The sequence below is a fragment of the Hemiscyllium ocellatum genome, chromosome 1 (assembly GCF_020745735.1).
Source record: "Hemiscyllium ocellatum isolate sHemOce1 chromosome 1, sHemOce1.pat.X.cur, whole genome shotgun sequence".
Classification (NCBI taxonomy): domain Eukaryota; kingdom Metazoa; phylum Chordata; class Chondrichthyes; order Orectolobiformes; family Hemiscylliidae; genus Hemiscyllium; species Hemiscyllium ocellatum.
This window is the reverse complement of record NC_083401.1, coordinates 132865438-132888655: the sequence shown is the minus strand read 5'-3', so window position 1 is coordinate 132888655 and position 23218 is coordinate 132865438. Positions and strand designations below refer to the sequence as shown.

Genomic DNA, 23218 nt, shown 5'->3' with positions numbered 1-23218 from the left:
TTATTTGTTCAATATGTGGTGTGTTCCTGTGGTAAATACTCATTTTGTATAACATTAACCATGAAGTGAATTAATGGTTTTATGTATTTTTTTATAATTATTTGGCATATTCTTGTTGCAGTGAGGACAATGTTCCTGACCATAAAGAGGTTGTAGAAAAGTTCAATGGCAAACTTATTGAAGCACTTAGTGAGTATGGTCCAGAATTCCTGGCTTATTTTGGTTCATTTGTGACTGTTGGCCTTCTCTGGTTTGTTCATCATTCACTCTTTCTGTACATCACTAAATCAACAAGACTAATGGGGCTCCTGAACACTATCTCACTGGCTTTCATTGGTGGACTTCCGTTGGCTTTTCAGCTTACCCACGAATTTGCTTCCAACTCCCGAAATGAACTTGAGGCCATTCAAATCAGCTGTGTTATAATTTTTCTTGCAAGTCTCTTTCAGTTTTCAATATGGGCTGTAGCACTTTACAATGAAAAAGAAACCCTACATCACCACGTTTGGTATGGGGGCAAAGAACATGCATTTATGTTCGCCAAACTTTCACTTTATCCTTCTGTAGCCTTTGTTACATTCTGTCTTACATATATTTTAAGTAAGCTTAGTACAGAAATTTTCCATATGATGCAAATCATTGTTCCTTTTGCATTTGTACTTTTACGAATCATTGTCCAAATTGTTCTGGCTATTCTCACGTGGTTGTTCAGTCGACTAAAACCTAGGATGTCAGTATTAAAAGAAGATGATGACTCTATTTTTGTAAGTGAGAATACATCATAACAATTCAATTACTGATTCAGAGTATCTGGTTTAAAACATTTATATACATACAGTCTATTTTTATTCATTTGCCCCATTTCCACAATTTTTATGTTGCACTTTCACATATCAGTTTTCTTTAAAAATAACTACTGAATAGAAGGAAATTATGTTATTGTAGAATGTGCCATCTCGTACCTGGAAAAGGTTGAAAGAATGTTTTATTGGTTCTCAATATTACATTTTATTATATTTTATTCTTGATCTTTAATTACAGTTTGGTGTTTGAAAAAGTTGAATTATATGCAGCTTGCTATAATTTCAATTTTGTCAGAATAAAGTTCAGTATAATTTTAAAAGTATTTTCTACATTATGTAAAGTTTCAATTTTATCCCTTTGCTTTACTGAAAGCAATAGTTGATTCTTAGTTGTATTTTTCATTTTTGTGCTTTTCCAGAAAAAAACAATATTCTCTCTCAGCCCAGAATGTTGTTATCAACGTTGGTTACTGAGGGTGCTTAGTTGTCATTGTTGATTGTTTGTTACACTTCTTTAAATACTAAGCACTTTCACAATGAAAAATCTGTTGACCTTGAAATGAATTATCATTCTTTAGTAAACTAATCATTTGAAATAATATATCTGTATTGCACAGATTAGTCTTTCTTTCTGGAAGCCTGCCTTGATTATATCTGTCATGACTGAAGTGTTTGGTCATTATTGCTTAAATGATGTTGTTGCAGCTGTAAAGCTAAGTAATCTGAGGAGGTATGCAAACTAATGCAAAATAAAACTTTCTTTGAATAAACGAAAAAACTTGCACTACGGAATGAAATAATGTAAAATGCTACAGCAGCCATTAACCTTTTAAATTAAACGTATAGAAATAAAACAATTGTAAAAATGTAAAATTATTATTTGTATATGTGAAACTTTTAAAATACTTGTCTACTAATGTTGGTCATTCTGCAAGATATGAAAAGTTAAATCTACAATATATTACTGAACATATAGTTGTGACAATTTAAATAAATTTGATTTGCTTGTATTCTTCCTGGTGTATTTCATTTCTTTCAAAACAAAATCCATGAAAAGCTTTTCTTATTGAGATTGTCATTGGTGTAAAGGAATATTATAAATATTGGTTTGCAACTAGCAATATCTGTAATTGACAAATAGACAATATGATCTGAAAATGTAAGACAAAATTATCTGCTGTAAAATTGATAGAATGATTTATTTCCATTTCCTTATTATTCTCTTTTTGTACAAGTTATGTCTGTAGTGATTGCACAATCAAGGGCGAATGTTCATTGATTGATTTCATTATTTGAATATTGTTCAAATCCCTTCTAATCTTTAAAGCTTTTTTGTCAGCTTCGAACGAATCTCAGGCTACAGAAATGGTGTGAATTGCATGGACAAAATGAGGAAAAAAGACTTAAAGGAACATCATTATTTTAATTATACATCATAGGATCTGGACATACTAAGACGAGCATTTATTCCATTTGAGAAGTGGTGTGAGCATCTTTGTTCAAATACTGTAGTCTATGAAGTGAAGTTATTTCCAGATTGGCATTCAGCAGAGTTCCAGAATTTTGTCACAAAGCTGGTCCCTTTTTTCTATGAGACTGTTTTGGTATCTCTCTCTCTCTCCCCGTCTCTCTCTCTCTCTCTCTCTCTCTCTCTCTCTCTCTCTCTGTCTCTCTGTGTCTCTCTCTCTCTGTCTTTCTCTCTCTCTCTCTCTCTGTCTCTCTCTCTCTTCCCCCCCACTCTCTCTCTCTCTTCCCCCCTCTCTCTCTTCTTTCTGCCCTTTTAACTTCAATCTGTCAACTTCTGTTCCTGATTTTTTTAAGGGGGTATGCTTATTAGGACTATTCTCTATATTCGGAACAGCATAATTAAGTCTACTTTGGATAGACTGAGGTCTATAGGGGCCCTTTATTCTGTTCTTTGTGAAATTTTGTGCATAAATTTCTGTCTGTTTTAAAACCTAGTAATCAACCTAGCTAACTTACTCCACATAATTCTCACTGTACTCTTACCAAAACAAATTGCAAAGTTATGGTCTGGGTTGCCTGCTCAAGAATGTTTTGAGTGATCTGGCCTAGCCATAACAGATTGGAGGCTCTTTGCGGGATTATAAATAGCGAGTGGTAGGTGCTTGTGTCTTTATTTCTGGTGTTGTTTTGGTTAGATAGACAAAGCTTGGGATAGTAATGGCTCTTTCAGTTGCCAAAAGTTTTCTGGAAGTGGATGCAGTGACTTTGGATGTTTTGCAAAAGGTGAATAAAACCAAGCTGCAGGAATTAGCAGACCAACTGGAATTGGAACTGCTTGCTTCTGAGGAAAGGAGAGATAATTACAGCAGCAGCTTAGCATATAAACTTACTGGAGAAACCATCCGAATCTGCAGACATGGCAAAAATTCAATTGCAAAGGAAGCTGCGTGATTTAGAGACGAGAGATCAGGAACGGGCAGCAGAAATGAAACCGTTTTGAGTTACGATAAAAAGCAGAAAAGAGGGAAAAAGAGAGCGTTTGAACTTCAGAAACTGACACTTAAAAAGGAAAGTCAGCTTAAAAGGCTGGAGATAAAGGCTGAAGGTAACCTTAGCGAGGAAGTAGTGCAAACTCATGTGGAAGAGCAGAAAGTTAAAATGGCATTGTTAGCAACTGAAGTGGCTGATGATTGAGTTGATCCATAAAACACAGTTTGGCTTCCAAAATCAATTTCAGTCCATGAGGGATAGAAATGGGTGCAAAGAGAAATCCTCACGTGGAAACGGAAAGGTAGATCTCGGTGAAGATCATAAAGATAACTTACCACAGGATAAAAAAAACTCGAGAGATCAAAGAAGTTAAAAAGTTCCGGTGTTTTCATTGTAATAAAGTGGGCCACACAAAATCATGGTGGTGTGCTAGGAGAAGGCTAGATGTTGGAAAACCAGACAAGCCTGGGATAGTAACAAAAAACAAAGAAGGGAAGTTAGACAACTGCTTCAGAGTGAACAAGATGATCAGAGCTTGTTAAAGGGGAAGTGCCAGATCTGCTTAAAAAATTTACATTCAAGAGTAAGGTTTATTCACTTAGGCCAGGAGTAGCAAGTAAAGAGGTTGCAATATTAGGGGAAAAAAATCCTCTCAGTCTGTAATGCTGAAGGATGAGGAGATATGTACTCCTGAGGGACTATTGCCAGAAAAGATACTGGTGACAGGAATTTATAGTGAGACAAAAAGCACTCAATTGTGTAAAGTGAGGTTAGAGAGTCTGGAGAATTTGTGGTAGGAGTACTGGACAAACTCTCAGCTCCAGGAATACAATTTGTCCTTGCAAATGATACAGCTGATTCACCAGTAGGTGTGCTGTGTACTCTAGTTGAAAAGCCAGTAGAGATTTAGGCAACTGAAGAAATGAAGGATGCTTATCCAGGAATTTTCCCAGATTGTGTGATCACAAGATCACCGAGGTACAAGTTGAATTAGGAGAGATAAAAGGAAGCTGACATTGTTTTATCTGAGACTTTTTTGATCAGATAAGTAGGACAGAGCAGGAGCAATTAGATAAACATGCAAGTATCTTTATGTCTGCTACGCTTATTGAGTTTCAGCAGAGAGATGAGAACTTAAAACAGTTATATCAAAAGGCATATACAGAAAAGGAGAGTGAATGCATCCTTGTATGTTATTACTTAACAAATGATGTTTTAATGAGGAAGTGAGACCATCACACATTCAGCAGATGAGAAATGGGCAGAGATTCATTGAATTTTTTTGCCACTATGATATAGAAAAGGAGGTGCTGCAAGTGGCACATGAGCTACCAATTGGAGGTCATTTTGGAGTGAGGAAAACACAGGCTAAAATACAAGACATTTTTACTGGCCTGGACTACACAAGGCTGTAGTTGAATGTTGCCAGATGTGTCATACATGTCAGCTAATCGGAAAACCACAGGCAATAATAAAACCTGCACCTTTAACACCTGTTCCAGCATTGGAATCTTGATTGATTGAAAACTGCCTCAAACAAAAAGTGGGAATAAGTATTCATTAACGATGTGCCAACTAGATTTCCAGAGGCAATCGTATAATGCAACATCATAGCTAACAAGGTTGTAGAATTACTTAAATTTTTTTATTAAATGCAGACTACCAATGGAGATCCAGTCAAATCAAGGATCAGGTGTCACATTCAAACTATTAAAGGAGGTTATAGTTAACTTGGTAATGAAACAATTCAAATGAACTGTGTGCCATTCAGAAGAGCTAGAGAGATGGCATCAAGCACTAAAGATTATGTTGAAGCTTATGGTCAGGATTATTCAGATGATTGGGATGAGGGAGTTTGATTTATACTTTTTGCGATCAGAGATGCACTGAATGAATCGACCAAATTCAGTCCATTTGAATTAATTTTTGGGCATGAAATAAGAGGACCAGGTGAGTCTTTAAAAGCTAGATTTAGTGGACTGTATCAAATAGAGAGGAAACTGAGTTAGGTGAGCTACTTGATAAGGACTCCGGACAGGAAGAAATCTGTGTGCCATATGAATATGCTCAAAAGGTAACTTGATAGGGAAGGGAAGCAAGAGGAGAAGGTGTTAATGATTACAGCACAGAAGGAAGAACCAAGTTTAGAGATTCTGAATTGGACATTCCTCAAATCAAATTGGACAATGGGAAAGTTGCCAAAAATTGGGATAAATTATTGAATTACCTTCCACAAACAAAATTGAAATGACCTGAAAGAGTTATTACTATCACATGGGGAGATATGCATAAATAAACCGGTAAGTACTAATCTATTTGTGCATGATGTAGGCATAACCCTCTCAGGTTGGCACAGGTTCAGAAGGCCCATGCTCCAAGTTGGCAAAATCGAAGTGAGTTACAGCAACTGGAGCTCACCCATAGTCATGATGCCAAAGCTAGATGGTACCCAACGGTTACATGTGAACTATGGCAAAGTCAACGGTGTTATAAAGACTGATGCATATCCAATTCCATGGTTGGAGGACTGTGTTGAAAAAGTGGGACAAGCAACTTTCTAAATTTGACTTGCTCACAGGCTCTTGGTAAGTACCTCTGTCAGAGAAAATAAGGGAATTTTGGTTTTGTAATACCAGATGGACGATATCAGTTAAAAGTCATGCCATTTTGTTTGTTATATTGTAACAACCCCTTAGGAAAGTTCACCGATTTTCAAGAACTGCTATTGCCAGAGTCACCATGAAAGTTAATGATTTAATCAAAGCATGCAAAGTACCTGATTTACCCTTCTGTTGGAATCAAGTACTGTCACAAAATGCTGACCAGTTCCTGCACTTAACAAGAACTACTATTTATTACAATTATGTAAACTCAAATTATAGGTAAACAGCTATGAAGTATCAACGTGGGTCTACTAGTTAAAACTCCTCTTAAGACCCTCTCCCCACCCCTGAAAATATTTTTACACCAACCGACATCAACAAACAAAAATACATTGGTTTTATGCATGAACAGAAAATAAACTGGGAAACACAATTCAATAGCACTAGTCCATTAGGTTTATTGAGCTAAAAATAGAAATTGCTGAAGGTCTCAGCAAATTTGGCAACATCAATGGGGAAAGGGTAGAATTAACATTTCAAATCTTGTGCCTTTTCTTGTTTTATGTATGTTGAGATGTTCCTTTTGACTTGACAGGACTCAGTTCTTCGATCTCCTTTCCTCAGGTTATTTCACTTCACAGAAGAAATGAGATGATTGGAACACTAAACGCATAGTTTCTTAGTTACAGTTAAAGGCAACAGCATACAGCAACTAGTGGGAGAAAATAACTGACTTTCTTCAAGCTTCAGGTATTTTTTTTACTGGAGAGCAAGACACACACACACACACACACACACACACACACACAATGTCCTTCCAGTAATCTGAAGGCTTCTCGCTGTATTATTCACATCTACAAATTGTGCAACTAGCCAGGAACTAATCAGAATTATGAGCAAGCTGATGATCTTCAGCATCAATAACTTGTCACAATTGCACAAACCAATCAGCTACCAGTTGCCAAATTGCACAGACACACACACACACTGTTGCTGGGAAGTGTACAAACATCTTCTCTCATCACCTTCCCCTGTCCCCCTCCAGTAAATGAAGAGGGAATTCAGCCAAATGGAGGATTTTAAATTGATAAGGAGATGGAATTGGATAGCTGTCCGATTAATGAGGGCTGTGGATAAAGGGGAGCCTGTAGAGCCTGTCAAGATTAGAATATGTATAAATGGGTCTTTGCCTGATTGGCAGATTGCGATGAATGAAGTCCAACAGGTGTCTGTGCTGGGATCTCAAAACTTTACAGTTTGCATCAATGACTGGGGTGAGGGGAGTAAACATATGGCAGTTACTCCACAAATGACACCAGGATAGGTAGAAAAGTATATTGTGAAGAAGACATAATGAAGTTGCAACAAATATAGATAGGTTAAGTGAGTGAGCAAAAATCTGGCATTTATGTGGGACAATATGATGTTTGGCAAAAATTATTATTTAAAGAGTGCAAGAATTCTGAGAGGCAAAGGAGTTTTTTTTAAGGTGTATGAATCTTTATTCAAGACTCCTGGTTTTTTTTCCCTTTTCCCCCACACTACCGCCTAACTGCGGTAGTGCTTATTTTCCCCAGCACCCATGGTGGACGTTATGCTTAGTTGGACAGGACATGGGTGACACTATATCTGGAATACTTTGATAAAAGCAAAATATTGCAGATGCTAGAAACACACAAAATGCTGGAGAAGCTCAACAGGTTTATTATATAGTCATAAAGATGTACAGCACTGAAACAGACCCTTTGGTCCAACTCATCCAGGCCGACCAGATATCCCAACCAAATCTAGTCCCACCTGCCAGCACCCGGCCCATATCCCTCCATATTCATATAGCCATCCAGATGCCTTTTAAATGTTGCAATTGTACCAACCTCAACCACTTCCTCTGGCAGCTCATTCCATACACATACCACCCTCTGCGTGAAAAAGTTGCCCCTTGGGTCTCTTTCGTTTCTTTCCCTTGCACCCAAAACCTATGCCGTCTAGTTCTGGACTCTCCCATCTCAAAGAAATGACTTTGACTATTTATCCTATCCATGCCACTAGTGATTTTATGAACCTCTATAAGGTCACCTGTCAGCTTCTGACGCTCCAGGGAAAATAGCCCCAGCCTATTCAACCTCTCCATAGAGCTCAAATCCTCCCAACCTGGCAATATCCTTGTACTTTTTTCTGAACCCTTTCAAGTTTCACAACATCTTTCCGATAGGAAGGAGACCAGAATTGCATGCAATATTCTAAAAGTGGCCTAACCAATGTCCTATACAGCCGCAACATTACTTCCCAACTCCTGTACTCAATACTCTGACCAATAAAGGAAACCATACCAAACACCTTCTTCACTATCCTATCTACCTGCGACTCCACTTTCAAGGAGCTATGGACCTGCACTCTAAGGTCTCTTTATTCAGCAACACTCCCTAGGACCTTACTAATAAGTGTATAAGTCCTACTAAGATTTGTTTTCCCAAAATGCAGCACCTCACATTTATCTGAATTAAACTCCATCTGTCACTTCTCAGCCCATTGGCCCATCTGTCAAGATCCCGTTGTAATCTGAGGAACCTTTATCACTGTCCAGTACACCTCCAATTTTGGAGTCATCTGCAAACATACTAATTATACTTCATGCACTCACATCCAAATCATTTATGTAAATGACAAAAAGTAGAGGACCCAATCCTTGTGGCACTACACTGGTCACAGTCTGAAAAACAACCCTCCACCACCACCCTTGTCTTCTACCTTTGAGCCAGTTCTGAATCCAAATGGCTAGTACTCCCTGTATTCCATGAGATGTAACCTTGCTAACCAGTCTGCCATGGAGAACCTTGTCGAACATCTTACTGAAGTCCATATAAGATCACATCTACCACCCTGTCCTCATCAATCCTGTTTGTTACTTGTCCTTACCACCTTTCTTCAATAGTGGCACCACGTTAGCCAACCTCCAGTCTTCTGGCACCTCACCTGTGACTACCAATGATACAAATATCTCAGCAAGGGGCCCAGCAATCACTCCTCTAGCTTCCCACAGAGTTCTAGGGTACACCTAATCAGGTCCTGTGGATTTATCCACTTTTATGCATTTAAAGACATCCAGCACTTCCTCTTCAGTAACATGGAAATTTTTCAAGATATCACCATCTATTTCCCTATATTCTATGTCTTCCATGTCCTTTACCACAGTAAACACTGATGCAAAATACTTGTTGAGTAACTCCTCCATCTCCTGCGACTCCACACAAAGGCAGCCTTCCTGATCTTTGAGGGGCCCTATTCTTTCTTCAATTACCCTTGTCTAATGTATTTGTAAAAACCCTTTGGATTCTCCTTAACTCTATTTGCCAAAGCAATCTCATGTCCCCTTTTTGCCCTTCTGATTTCCCTCTTAAGTATACTCCTACTGCCTTTATACTCTTCTAAGGATTAACTCGTTCTATGCTGTCTATATCTGACATATGCTTCCTTCTTTTTCTTAACCAAACCCTCAATTTCTTTCGTCATCCAGCATTCCCTACACCTACCAGCCTTTACTTTCACCCTGACAGCAATATACTGTCTCTAGACTCTCATTATCTCGTTTCTAAAGGCTTCCCATTTTCCAGTCATACCTTTACCTATGAACATCTGCCCCCAATTAGCTTTTGAAAGTTCTTGCCTAATACTGTCAAAATTAGTCTTTCTCCAATTAAGAACTCCAACTTTTAGATCTGGTCTATCCTTTCCATCACTATTTTAAAACTAATAGAATTATGGTCTCTGGCCCTAAAGTGCTCCCCCACTGACATGACAGTCACCTGCCCTGCCTTATTTCCCAAGAGTAGGGCAAGTTTTGCACCTTCTCTGGTAGGCATATCCACATACTGAATCAGAAAATTTACTTGTGCACACAAATTCCTCCCCATCTAAACACTTAACACTCAGAGTTAATCTTTCAGGTCTGATATAACTCTCCTTCCTTAACTGCTTAAATCCAATTCTGGACAAGAGCAAGCATTGATGACATCGTTGATGTGTGAACAAAATGTGGGTGGGGTCAAAATAGGACTGCAATACAATTATATAGGACACTGGTGAGTCCAGACTGGGGTATTCTATATAGTATTGGTCACATTATTTGAGGAAATGTGTCTCACCAGGCTAATCAAGCAATGGCTTAAGATATTCACACTCATGGAATCATACCTTGCATGCAATGTCCCAGGCAACAAAGCAGACATTGCAAAGGTGGTGGCACAGTGGTTGTACAGTTGGGAGTGAGTTGCCCTAGGAATCCTTATCATTGACTCCAGACCCCATGAAGTCTCATGGCATAAGGTCAAACATGGTCAAGGAAATCTGATTACCACATATACTCTCCCCACCTCCAGCTGATGAATTAGTACTCCTACATATTGAACAAAACTCTAATGAAGCACTGGAAGTAGCAAAAGTGTAGAGTGTACTCTAGGACTTCAATTTTCAAGCACTAGTGTAACTCATAGCACCACTTTTGATTGATGGTCCAGTCCAGAAGGACATGACTGTTAGACTGGTCTGCTGCAGGTGAGAGGGAACTAACAAATGCTTTACCTCATTCTGTCTGCTGCAACATATTAGTCCATAGCAGCATTAATAGTAGTGACTGCTAGATAGTCATTGTAGGGGCACAGTCCCATTTTTACACGGAGTATACCCTCCATTCTGTTGTCTGGCTGTACCACTGTAGTAATGGAATAGATTTTGAACAGAATGTCAACCTGTTGAAGCTACAGAACAGGGATACTTATGTGCCAAACAGCAGGAGCAGCAAGTGATATAAATCCTCCACAAATAACACACCTCCTGACTTGGCAAAGTTTGTCCACCGTCAACATGGCACAAATCAAGTATAGTGTGCTGTCTAATTTTATTGCTGGCAGTATGGGCCTCCAAGGTAGCAACAACTTGGAACTGAAAGTCAACAGAAAGCACTGCAGAAATTCACCAAGGTTCCTCAGACACCACCTTCTAAACTCAGAATTACTTTCATCTAGAAAGACAAGGCCAGCAGATACATGGAGACGTTATCACCTGCAAGTTCCCATCCAAACTGTCCTGACTTGGAAATATATCACGATTCCTTCATTACCACTGGGTTGAAATTCCTGCCCTAACATCATAGTGAGTCTACCTGGACCTAATGGACAGCAGCAGTTCAAGTATGTAGCTCACCACCAACTTCTCAAGGGCAATTATGGATCAGCAATAAATGCTAACCTAGCCAATGAAACTCAATCCCCCAAACTTAAAATAAAACATTACTTGTGGCATTGATTTTTCACAGGGGTTTTGATAAGGTCCCACACAGAAAATTAAAAAGTAAAATTGGAACACATGGAATTGAGGGAAATATAAGTGGGTTGTGAACTGGTTATTAGACAAAAAGCACAAAGTAAGAATAAACGTATAATTCTCAATATTGTAGGTTGTTTGCAGTAGGGTTTCTGAAGGGTAAGTACCTTGCAAAACCATTCGCAATCTATATAAGATCATAAGACTCAGAAATAGAACAGGAGTAGGCCATTTGGTCCTGAAAGCCTGCTCACTATTCAAGAGAATCAGAGGTGTTGTGACCTTCCACTTTCCTGCTCTTTCCCCATGACTATTGATTCCTCTACTGAGCAAGAAATGTGCACAATAAATCTGCCCCCACAGCAATCTGTATCAAAGAGTTCCAAACACTCGCAGCCATCTGAAAAAATTAAATTCCTCCTCATCTCAATCTTAAATTAGTACCCCTTTATTCTGAGACTTACGTCCTCTGGTCCTAGACTCTCCCATGAGGAGAAACATCATCTCAACATATACCCTATCAAGCCCCTTAAGAATCCTACATGTTTCAATTAGATCATTTCACATTTTTCTAAATTCCAATGAGTCCAACCTGTTAGTCTTTGCTCATAAGAACAAACTGGCAAACTCCATATTGGGGAAAAACCTAATGAACTTTTCTGAGCTGCCTCCCTTATATAAGGAAGTCAAACTGCTAACAATATTCCAGACAGATTTTTGGTGTTTGGGATAGGCTGAAGGGCCTGTTTCCATGCTGTATTGCTGTGTGTGGTCTCACCAGCACCTTGTACAGTTGCAGTAGGACTTCCCTACCCTTGAAACAAGGGCTAATATTCATTAGGCTGGTTATCTGCTGCACTTCTGTGCTAGTTTTCTATGTTTCAAGACAAGAATCCCCCCCCCCCAGTCACTTTGTGATGCAATTTTTCTTCATTCAGGTAAGATGGTTCTTTTGTTCTCCCTTCCAAAATGAACAACTTCATATTTTCTCACATTGTATTTCATTTGCCAACTTGCCTTTCCCTCTATTTTTGTGTTGGCAGCAAGAAAGGCAAACTATGACCCCCTTTCACAGCATTCAGCTGCTGTCAAATCGTAAGTTTGCAAGGAAAGGATAACGTTAGGGTGCTGGGAGGATAGGCAGCCAGATGGATGGGGTGTTGAGGACCAAGTGGGTCGGGTGTGTAGGTTACCGACTGGTTATGGTGCCACCTGAGAAAGGGATAGAGAAGCCAGTGAAGAGGGAGGAGGTGAATGGTTGAGTGTCACATCGTCTATAATTGAATTGGAAGGTATCATGTAGAAATAAGGAAATGTTAGGTATGATGGAGGAGTGGACAGTGGTTTCTCAGAAGGAAAAGTCCCTGTTAAGTGCTAAGAATGGAGGGAAGGAGAAGATGTGGAGTACTTGAAAGTGCACAGTAAAATAGGACTGAGTCAGCACGGCTTCATCAAGAGGAGGTCATGGCTGTAGGAATTCTTTGAGGAGGTAACAAGCAAGTTAGACAAAGGAAAACCAGTGAACATGATCCGTTTACATTTCTAGATGGCATTTGACACCACCACACAGGAGGCTACTAAATAAGATACAAGCCCATAGTGCTCGGGGCAAGGTACTGGTATGGATAAAGGATTAGCTGATTGGCAAAGCATAGCAAGTTGGGAGAAGTAATCTTTTTAAGGATGGCAACCTGAAGGAGTTCCACGCCTATTCATGTCATACATTAATGATCTGAACAAAGGACCTGAGGACGTAATTGCGAAATTTTCAGATGATCCAAAGAGAGGTGGAGGAACAGGTAGTGTTAAGGAAGCTGGGAGGATGCAGAAGGTTGGACAAGCTTGGACAGGCTTAGAGAGTGGGCAAACAAGTGACAGATGGAATACAATTTGGGAAAGTGTAAAGTTATGCACTTTAATACGAAAAATAGAGGCATTGACTTTTCTAAATGGAGAAAGGTTTCTAGTACGAAGGGCCTTCGGAGTCCTATTTCAGGATTCTCTTAAGGTTAATATGCAGGTTCAGTTGGTACATAGGAAGACAAATGCAATATTAGCATTTATTTCAAGAGGCACCAATAAATGAGTAGAGATGTACCACTGGGGCTGTATAAGACTGTGGTCTGACCGCATTTGGAATATTTTGAGCAGTTTTGGGCCATGTATCTAAGATTTGCTGGCATTGTAGGAAGCCCAGACATTGTTTAAAAGAATGATCCTGAGGATGAAGGACTTGTCATATAAGGTGTGGTTGAGGACCCTGGGTCTGTACTCAATGCAGTTTTTAAGGATGAAGGGGGACTGATTGAAACTTACAGAATACTGAGAGACCTTGATAGAGTGGACTTGGAAAAGATGTTTCAACTATTAAAAGTGACTAGGACCAGAGACCACAGCCTCAGAATGAAGAGATGACTTTTTAAAGGTGAAATGAGAAGTAATTTCTCCAGCCAGAGGATGGTTAATCTGTAGACACATATGGATACCCATGGCCATGCCTTTGACTTGAAGAAAATGAGATGAGTTAAAGGAGAAGTTGTTTAAAATAAAAACAAGCTCAGTGAGGCAAAGGAGTTGGGAAAGAATCAGAGAGCCTTCAGAACACCCTGTTGGGAGATGGATGTGTAGAGGGATTGTATGCCCATAGTGAAGAGGGAGCAATTAGGGCCAGAAAATTAGAAAATGTAGAACTGATTAAAGTGTGAGAAGAATTTACAGGCAAAAGGCCAGCAGAAATGGTGGAGGGGGATTATTGGAGATGGATGGAAGGGTCTGTGTGGTAGGAAGTCTGTGTATTTTGAGATATTTCTAACTATCTTCTACATTTGGATAATTTTGGTTTATTTTCTTTTGGGAAATATTCTGCTGTTGTATTGTTAAAGAAAATCAAGTACAGTTAAATGGGATTAGGATAGCTTGGTATAATACCAACTCAAATTTCATCCTTCATGCTTTGAATCCATCCAGGATCACAGGTATCTCTGAGATGTTCCATGTTTGAAAGACAACTGCTGTCTCCGCATCCTGCGGTCCATACTCAATGCCTTGCAGCATCACATACACACTCTCAACCTCTTTCTCCAAAGCATCGCATCACGCTGGCTCAGGGCTGCACCACTCCACTGTTCCACTTCATCCTCCAGCTCATTCACCACGCTAACAAGAAACTTTTTCTTTTCCTTTCAGGCATCAAGGTCCACAAGATGCAACAACTCAGAGGTACCTATCATACTCTGGAACCTTCCTCTCCCATTACCCTCTGACTCCATCCCCTCCCCCAACCCCACCACCTGTCAAGTATTCACCATCCCTGCCAACTGACAACTCTCTGATGCTGAATGTTCTGAACTCAGCAAAAGTTTCACTTTATCCCTCTGCATCCCCATCTTAATGAATTTCGGGAACAGCATGATGATGAACTCTTCTTCCATGTCCATTTCTTTAGACAAGAGTCCTCTCCATACCCCACAGACCTGTTCTCCCAGCACCATCACTCTCCTTCCACCTGGACTCCTCTCTCTGGCCTTCGACCTGCACTCGATCTGTTCATTGAGAACTGTCAACACGATATTGGTCGTCTCAATTTCTCTGCCAGTCAACATTGTTCAATAATAAACCACTAAGTTCTTGAAATATTCAAGTTCTAATGAAAGATGAAATGTTAACTCTGTTTCTCTTACCTGAGTATTGCCAGCACGTTTTGTTCTTATTTCAGAATTCCTGTGTTTTGTGCACTGTTTTTGTGCTATTTTATTCACTATTACTCTGCAAAGCTTGTCAAAGCAAAGAGTACAGGCACACTTTAAATTGCTGCCCTTATAAGAACACAACAAGAACAGGAATATTTTATAAACAGAAATTAAAATGTGCATTAAAATAAACAAATAGCTTTGTGACATCATGACTGTTCCAGGTGGTTGTGTAGATCTCAAAGGAAATATTTTTTGTAAGAAGGTTGCTTCCTTCAAAACGCTGTTCTGCTTATTGTGTTTCTGTGGAGTATTCTTCTCTGTCAGGATGTTTCAGTGCTCATCTAGGATCACACCTTTGAAACATGTTGACTTTAAATCTCAGAACTAATGTTTAATTATTTGATGTAATTGAATGTCAAAAGTTTAATCTCTCAAAATGTCTCATTTAATTTTGCTTGCTGTTTCTTTTCAGAGATGTATACTCATGACACAAGTCTTATTTCAAACAGGTAGCAGATATCTCTCAGGAGCTAAAGATTCTGTTACATCGGAAAAGATGAAGAAGCTATGCTTCTCTTGGGATTTATATGTTTCTCTGCAGCCTGGAAAACATGTATACCTGTGAGAGCACCATTTCAGAACTCAGGACTGTTATCCATTCTGCTAATGAGCACAGTGCAATTTCTCGCTCATGTTTGAAATTGCAAAAGTGCAATTGATGTTGCCTTATACCCCGTGAGAACGATCCTTTTTAAGAGAATTGTGCTTGTCCCTCCATCTGCTGCTACATCCTAGTTCTGAATCCAATGGTGTCATCAGCATGTTGAAACATCTGTTAAAAAAAACAATCTTTGACTAAAAGCCATGGTGAAGAGTAGCCTACTAACACTTTGCTTTCTAGTGATGTTGTTCACTTGTTTTTGCGGGAAAGACTGTTTAAGAATATTCTCGTAGGTCTTCATATAGAATGGGAGCCCCTTTCGTCTTCCTATCTGATCTTCCCCTTCTAGATGTTACTCAAATCAGAATTCGTTGCCGCAGCAATGTTGTTGCATGCTTATTAGTACGAGCCAATCATTAGCTGCCAGATGCTTCATTCTCAGGATACAGCCAGATGATTGTGAAGATTAGTGTATTAGTATCTTTAATCCAAAATCAGAAGTGTATGTATAGGGGATATCAGAGTCCCACAACTCTCCACCTCTAACTCATGACTCTGTTGTGCATACAAACATATGAATATAAAGCAGAGGCAGGCCATTCAGGCCCTCAGGAGTGCATTTAATAAAATCTGATCTGATCTTAACTTCAAACACACGTTCCTGCCTACTTGTTATAACCTTCCAGTCCCTTGCTTAACAAGAATCTATTCAGGTCTACTTTAAAAATATTCAGGGATTCTGCTTCCACCACCTTTTTAGGAAGGGAGTTCCACAAATGATAACCCTCTCAGAGAAAGCATTTTGCCTCATAACTGCTATAAATGTACAATCCCTGATTCTAGGTACTCCTATCAGACTAAACCTCCTTGTCACATCTATCCTACCTGTCAAGACCCCTCGGGATCTTATATGACTCTTATTGTTCTAAATCCCAGTGGATATGGGCCTAGCCTGTCCGACCTTTCCTCATAAGACAACACACCCATTTGAGATATTGTTCTGGTAAACCTTTTCCAAATAGCTTCCAGTTCATTTCTATCTTTCCTTAAATAAGGTGACCCATATAGTACACAATATTCCAGGTTGGATTTCATCAGTGCCTTGTATAACTGAAGCATAACCTCCTTAATTCTGTACTCAATTTCTATTGCTATAAATGATAAGATTACTGTACCTGCATCCTATCCTTTCGAGATTCATGCACTAGGACACCCAGATGTTTCCATCTCACAACTGCCGAAATGGACAATTTAGAAACAAAGAAACTGCAGATGCTGGAATCCAAAGTAGACAGGCAGGAGGCTGGAAGAACACAGCAAGCTAGGCAGCATCTGGAGGTGCCAAAAAGAAGGGTTACACCCGAAATGTCTACCTCTGCACCTCCTGATGCTGCCTGGTTTGTTGTGTTCTTCCAGCCTCCTGCCTGTCTAAAATGGACCATTTCACAGTTTTTCACATTATACTCCATTTGCCTGATCTTTGCTCGTTCCTTTAACCTATCTGTATTCTTTTGAAGTGTACTTATGTCTTTTTTACAACCTGTCTTTAAATGATAAGCAAATTTGGCAACTATACCTGTCATCCCTTTGATAAAGTCAGTTTGGATAAATTGTAAATAGTTGAAGTCCCAGCCCTGATCCTTATGATACAACACATGTTCCATCATGCCACCCTGACAAACACCCATTTATCCTACTCTCTGCTCCCTATTAGCTGGCCAACCTTCTATCAATATCAATAGTGTAACTTAATACCTTGAGCTTTTATTTTCCACAATAATCGTTGATGTGACACTTTATTAGCTATCTTCTGCAAACCTAAGTAAAATGCCCTTTGTCCACTATACATGCTACTTTGTCAAAGAAATTCAAGTATGCCAATGTTGGGTGGTTGTTTTTGACTGGTACAGCCATGATAGGCTGAAGAACCTTTTCGGTGCTCCACTCTGATCTCCCCTCCTTATTCATTTTTTTCATCATTCTTTGCTGTCTTTACATATTCTTTCCAATCTTCTGCTATCTAAGGGCACCTTCTCTCTGAGATGATTAGTTAATCCTTCACAATACCAGGTCTAGGACTCCTTGTTCTCAGGTTGGCTTTAGAACATGGAGCTGAATCTTTAAGTACGAGTTATGTAGGTTTTGATGGAATGATTCTCACCATGGGGCCAAATGAGTTTTTTGTCATATCTTACCAAACTCATCCCACTAAGTTGTGTCGCCTCATGGTGAGTATCATGTGTTATTTCTATGCCATTGTACCACACACTATTCCTGGAGCAACTCACCACTGGATGGAGTCAGGAGAGATATTAAAGAATGGAGGCTGATAGCGTGCTTCTCAGAGAGGAATGTGTAGGTGGGGTTGTTGAGAGGACAGTCGACCCGTTCCTGGAGGATCAGCAGAAGAGGCCACATCACCAAACCAGTGTCATCCTGTTGGTAGATCACCCTCCAGGTTAGTGTCATATCCAGGGGGAGAAGGAGTGGGTTGCAGCGCAAGAAGAAGGAGAATGGCCTTCTCCACCAGGGTAAGTGTCATACTCTGATCTCTGTTACCTAACAATCACTCTATCTACCTCCCATCAAGGCTCATGATTTGATATACTTCTATTACATACAACAACTTCACTCACTCGCTCTTGCTCCCTCCCCCTATGCTCCTACAACACAACTCTTGTATCTCCTATGTGTTGCCTCCCCCACATACACCAGCCCTAAGAACTATGCCACCCACTTGCACCTTACTCATTTGCCACCCTTCTGTCATTACAGGTCTTTACAGTCCATACAAGTGCAATGTGACTTTGAGTGGGTGGGAATTGCTGAATATTTGTGTCCTTAGCCCCTCTGATGAAAGAATCCTTGTCCTCAGGGAAAAAAAGGGCGAATCCTATGGTAAAGCAGAAACATTATTGTTCGAACATCCAATTATTTAACACCACTACGAATCATTGTCCATAGTACCTTCCACCTCTCATATCTAACAGGTGCACCCATCCTCCCAAGAATTAGTTCATTTCCCTCAGAGGACATGTCCTTCAACTTCCTGTTGAGAGTATTGAGGCATCAGGGGGACCACTAGTAAGATTACTTCCTGGATCCCAGCAATGCTGAAGATGACATGTTGGTGGCACCAAACGTACGCACACTGTCACTTTGTACACTGATAAGTTCCACACAATGACAGCTCTGCCCATGGTTGAGAGAGAAGTAGGCCAGGCCATTGGTCATCGGAGGATTGCCTGGCTGAAATAATGAGGGAACATATGCATTGGTCATGTGAAGGTGGACCTCCAAAGTGCCTTTCTTTCTTTGTGGACTGCAGTGACTCCTCCCTCATCTCTCATTCCATAGATGTTGCAACATAGATAAAACATAGTAAGTTAGTGAGGCAAATAGTTGTCAAACAGGTGGAACCCTTGCATTTCACTGATTATTATAATTCTCCTATCAGTAAATATGCCTGAACTTTCCTGCCCTAAGGAGATGGGATTAGAGGCACAGGGCCAAGAAAATAGCAGTATCTATGCTGGCGTGGCTCCCAAAGCATTCCTGTCTCTGGGAGCTTTCCCAAGGGTGAGCTGGAACTGATGTAGTCCCAACCACTCTGCAATAATTCATTTAGGCCCTATTTTGGAGTTATGTTTTGCCTGGCTCCAGTAATGACCCAAAAACTGACTCCAGTACTGGTTTTAGAGCACCTTCAGTCGAATGTGAATCCCACCAACTCATTGGTGATAAATTGAAGCAACAGACCTGTTGGCTTCCTGAGCTGGAAGCTTTATGCCTCAAAGAAGGAGCTACAAAATCAAAAGTTATAACCACACCTGCTACAACCGCTCCTGTGGATTGGTTGTGCCTTCACTCTGAAGAATTTAAGGACTTTGGAACTCAATATTTACTGATATCTCATCAAGTAACTACCAATATATTTAGATATTTCCTGATAAGCTACACGCCTTCTCCAATATAAGTGATGGAATGTGGGGCACACCTGCAGTTCTACATTACAAAGGCAAGGCCACAAATTGTTTAATCATGTCAGGTTCAGTTTCAGGCTGTTAGTATTTTGGTTGTTGTTGGATAACTTAGACTAGTTATTTAAATTGGCATGCATGTCACTGATACAATGAAAACTTTGCATTACAGTGTAATTTGGTTTTGTTCAGAATGCTGACATTTAAAGATTTTTCTTCATTTCAGCAATATTCTTTCTTTGCTGGCTTTTTATAGTGTCACCATTTTTCTATGTTTGGCAGGCAGGAAATTGTATCTGTTCCAAAAGTCCTAAGAATAAGTTAGTGCTGCTTAAGTTTAAATGATCCACTATCTACATAACAGAACATTTATGTCTTGTGGTTATCATATGTTGCAAATAATCTCACTTTCAAATTGGAAGGCTGAAAACTGTTTCTTTAGTTCAAATATGACATGCTGCCTGGCTGGGAACCTCTTTAGACCAATGACATGTTACAAACAATCCAACTGTACAGTACATCTGTGAATATTGCCCCACTAAAACACTGACATATACAATTGGTTCCTGGCTAATTGGTTCTAGCTAGTTGCAGACAATGTAATGATATGTGACACCTTTTTTTTCTCTTTAAAACATAATGCCTCTATCACTTTCATTGTTCTAGACATTAATATATCAAAGAAGATGAGCAGTTGACTTCCATTTATATTTTGGAAATAGCCCTTTTAATCTTTTAGAGTGTGTTCTCTTCTAAAAATATTATTCACTGTATTGTTTAGCTGTTAAGATGTTGTTCCTCTATCATTTGGATTTGGCATTCACTATTCTCAGTGGTAAGTTGGCAAGTTTCACAGGCAATGTTGTACAAGTTGCTGCTGGTGTTTTAGGAGACCTGCTTTCGGTTGCTAATGGGTCACACAAGATATTATTTTCTGGTTTTCCGGCTCTAGCGCAGGTTGAAGTTGGATGTTTATCAATTTCAGTCTGAATTATGTTTGACATTAGGATCTAAGCTTTAGCAACAATATTTTCTGGGGTACTCTAAGTTTTCTCGATTAGATCCGATTTATGCACTTTTAACTACACTGGTAGATTAAGCATGTTTGTTGACATTAACTCTCAGTTTGTGTTCCATCAGGGCCACTCAGCTCCTGATCTCACTAGAGTCTTAGTTCAAACATGAACAAAACAGTTTAATTCCAGAGGTGAGGTGAGAATGATAGCCCTTGACATCAAAGCCACATTTGACCAACTGTAGCCTCAAGGAGCCCTGCCAAAACTGGAGTCAATCGGGGCGGGGGGAAAGGTCTCCACTGATTGAAGTCATACTTGCTACATTGGAAGATGGATATGGTTGCTGGATGACAGTCATCTCAGCTCCAGGACATCTCCACAGAAGTTCCTCAGGGGTCTGACCTAGATCCAACCATCCTCGGCTGCTTCATCAAAGACCTTTGCTCCATCATAAGGTCAGAAGTGGGATGTTCGCTGATGATTGTGCAACATTCAGCAACATTTGAGACTCCCTTAAGACTGAAGCATTTTACTTCTTCCATTGCTCTGCACATCTTTTCCCTGTGATTGTAATTTCCACAAGCGCTGCAGATAGATCCACATCTCCTTCAATATGTGAATTGATCGTTCACAGCTTCTGCACATCTTTCTCTCTCTTTGTATATTCTTTCATTGCTTTTTCATTTTAAAACCTGTTGCCTATTTCTTGGCAGAACTGAAGGCTAGCTGTTTGACAGTTACCGGAATCTGCTTGCTTGCGGCTTCATGTCTTCGAGCACTGTTGTCATCCCGAGCTTGTCTATTCTGACTGGTGCCTTCTGTGTTTCAGAGTAAGCAGAATTCTAGATGACTTGCTGTATTGGCCTTTAATATATATCCTTAAACCTACATTTTCTGGCTGCATGGTTCAATCTTGTTACGTTTGTGACAGACTCGCCTATCTCCTATAATGGAGGTTTGACGTTCATATTGGTAGATCTGTTAATTTACAATATATGTTAATCACTTGCAGGAGGAAAATCAATGTGCTATAGCCAAGTTTGCAGCTGGCATCAAAATAGGTGCAAAGTGGTGAGGGTGACAGCGAAGTTTGCAGAAGGATCATACTGTAATTAGGTTAAGTGAGTGGGTAACCAAGTGCATTTATAGTAAATGTATGGAATACTTTACCACACAGCGATGTCAAAGTTTGCTCGTTAACTACATTGAAGGCTGAGATAGACAATTTTTTTAATTTGTAAGGCAATCAAGGGTTATGGGGAAAAGGCAGGACAGTGGCATTGACAATTGTCAGATCAACCATGATCTCATTGAATCCTGGTTACACTGGCTGCTTCAATGTCTTAGGGTCTTATGATTTTGGCTGCTGATGGTGCTGGAATTCTGTTGTCTGCAGCCCCAGCTATTAACTAAGTTTGGATGACTTGGATCAATTTTGCCAAACAGTATTAATTTAAAATGTTATAATTTACTTGCAGCTTCCTCTATTATACACAATCACGAAGCAGTTCCCCACAAAGTCGGTGTGCAGAAACCAGTAGCAGCATGTAGACAATAATAAAAGAACATTGAAAAATGTGGTGCTGGAAAAACACAGCAGGCCAGGCAGCATCCGAGGAGGAGGAGAATCGACATTTCGGGGCATAAGCCCTTCTTCCTGAAGAAGGGCTTATGCCCGAAACATCGATTCTCCTGCTCCTCCGATGCTGCCTGGCCTGCTGTGTTTTTCCAGCACCACATTTTTCAACTTTGGTACTCCAGCATCTGCAATCCTCACTTTCTCCTAGTTAATAATAAAAAAAACCTTCTTACAATGCTTAAAATTGTTAAGAGATTTCTTTTAGAGGCAGTAAGGTCTATTTGTTGCATTTGGTGAAGTGAATTTTGTTTTGTAATCTAATCAGTGGATCTAGATTGTGATATTCAAATTCTGTTAAAATTGAAATTCCTTTCATCCTAAAGAAGTTACATGACAGAAAGGATTTTAGAGATGTTTCTTCATTGGATGCTGTGCCTGTACATGAGCTAATTTTGACTGCATATAAGCAAAGTCACACCATTAATACTGTATATGGATTCACAAAACAATAGGGCATATTATTGCAGATGTGCCTTTGGCACTTGTATTTGTCCCGGTGTGCCTTTCTTCTAGACTATTCATGTGTTGTTGGAGATATCTAGTTTAACTAGATCATCAGAAATTCAGTGCACATGCACATTGACAGTGATATACAGCCTACACATCAACTTGGGAGTCATTATGTAGCTCCATCATGCATTTGATTTTTAAAAATTGTAATTCTTGTAACATTCACTACTTTGTTCTGCCAGACAGATTATCATTGGACATATTGTTTGTTGACGTTTTGCCCAAAGTCAAATCAAAAAAGAGAGGTGCAGTTAGTGGCCGAGGCCAAGGGAGAGGTTGAGGTGAACCAGGGTAATTATGTTCTGTTCTGCTTTGTGGAGACATTTACCATTGATGTTTGTTTGCTGAAGGAATTTTGTATTATTTTTGTTTTTCATAAATTTAATTCACGTCATTTTGTTTCCCACTGTTATGATCTAATGATGGCACCATTAAATACAGCAACATTAAAAAAAGTAGCATGGATTCATTTCTACCTTATACCTTTAAGAATTCCTCACCTGAGGCATGGAAATGCTTTGAATTTAAAAAGTAATCT

General features: G+C 39.6%; 1 protein-coding gene across 2 annotated transcripts in view; it reads left to right on the top strand.

The window, feature by feature from the left end:
* tmem175 (transmembrane protein 175) overlaps nt 1-1813 on the top strand; it is a 44103-nt gene extending 42290 nt beyond the window's left edge. For both annotated transcript variants that reach the window (XM_060832111.1, XM_060832103.1), the window contains exon 10: nt 122-1813. In XM_060832111.1, the coding sequence (XP_060688094.1) occupies nt 122-785 (664 nt within the window). In that variant the 3' untranslated portion in view covers nt 786-1813. The remainder of the gene's footprint in view (nt 1-121) is intronic.
* The last annotated feature ends 21405 nt before the right edge of the window (nt 1814-23218 follow it).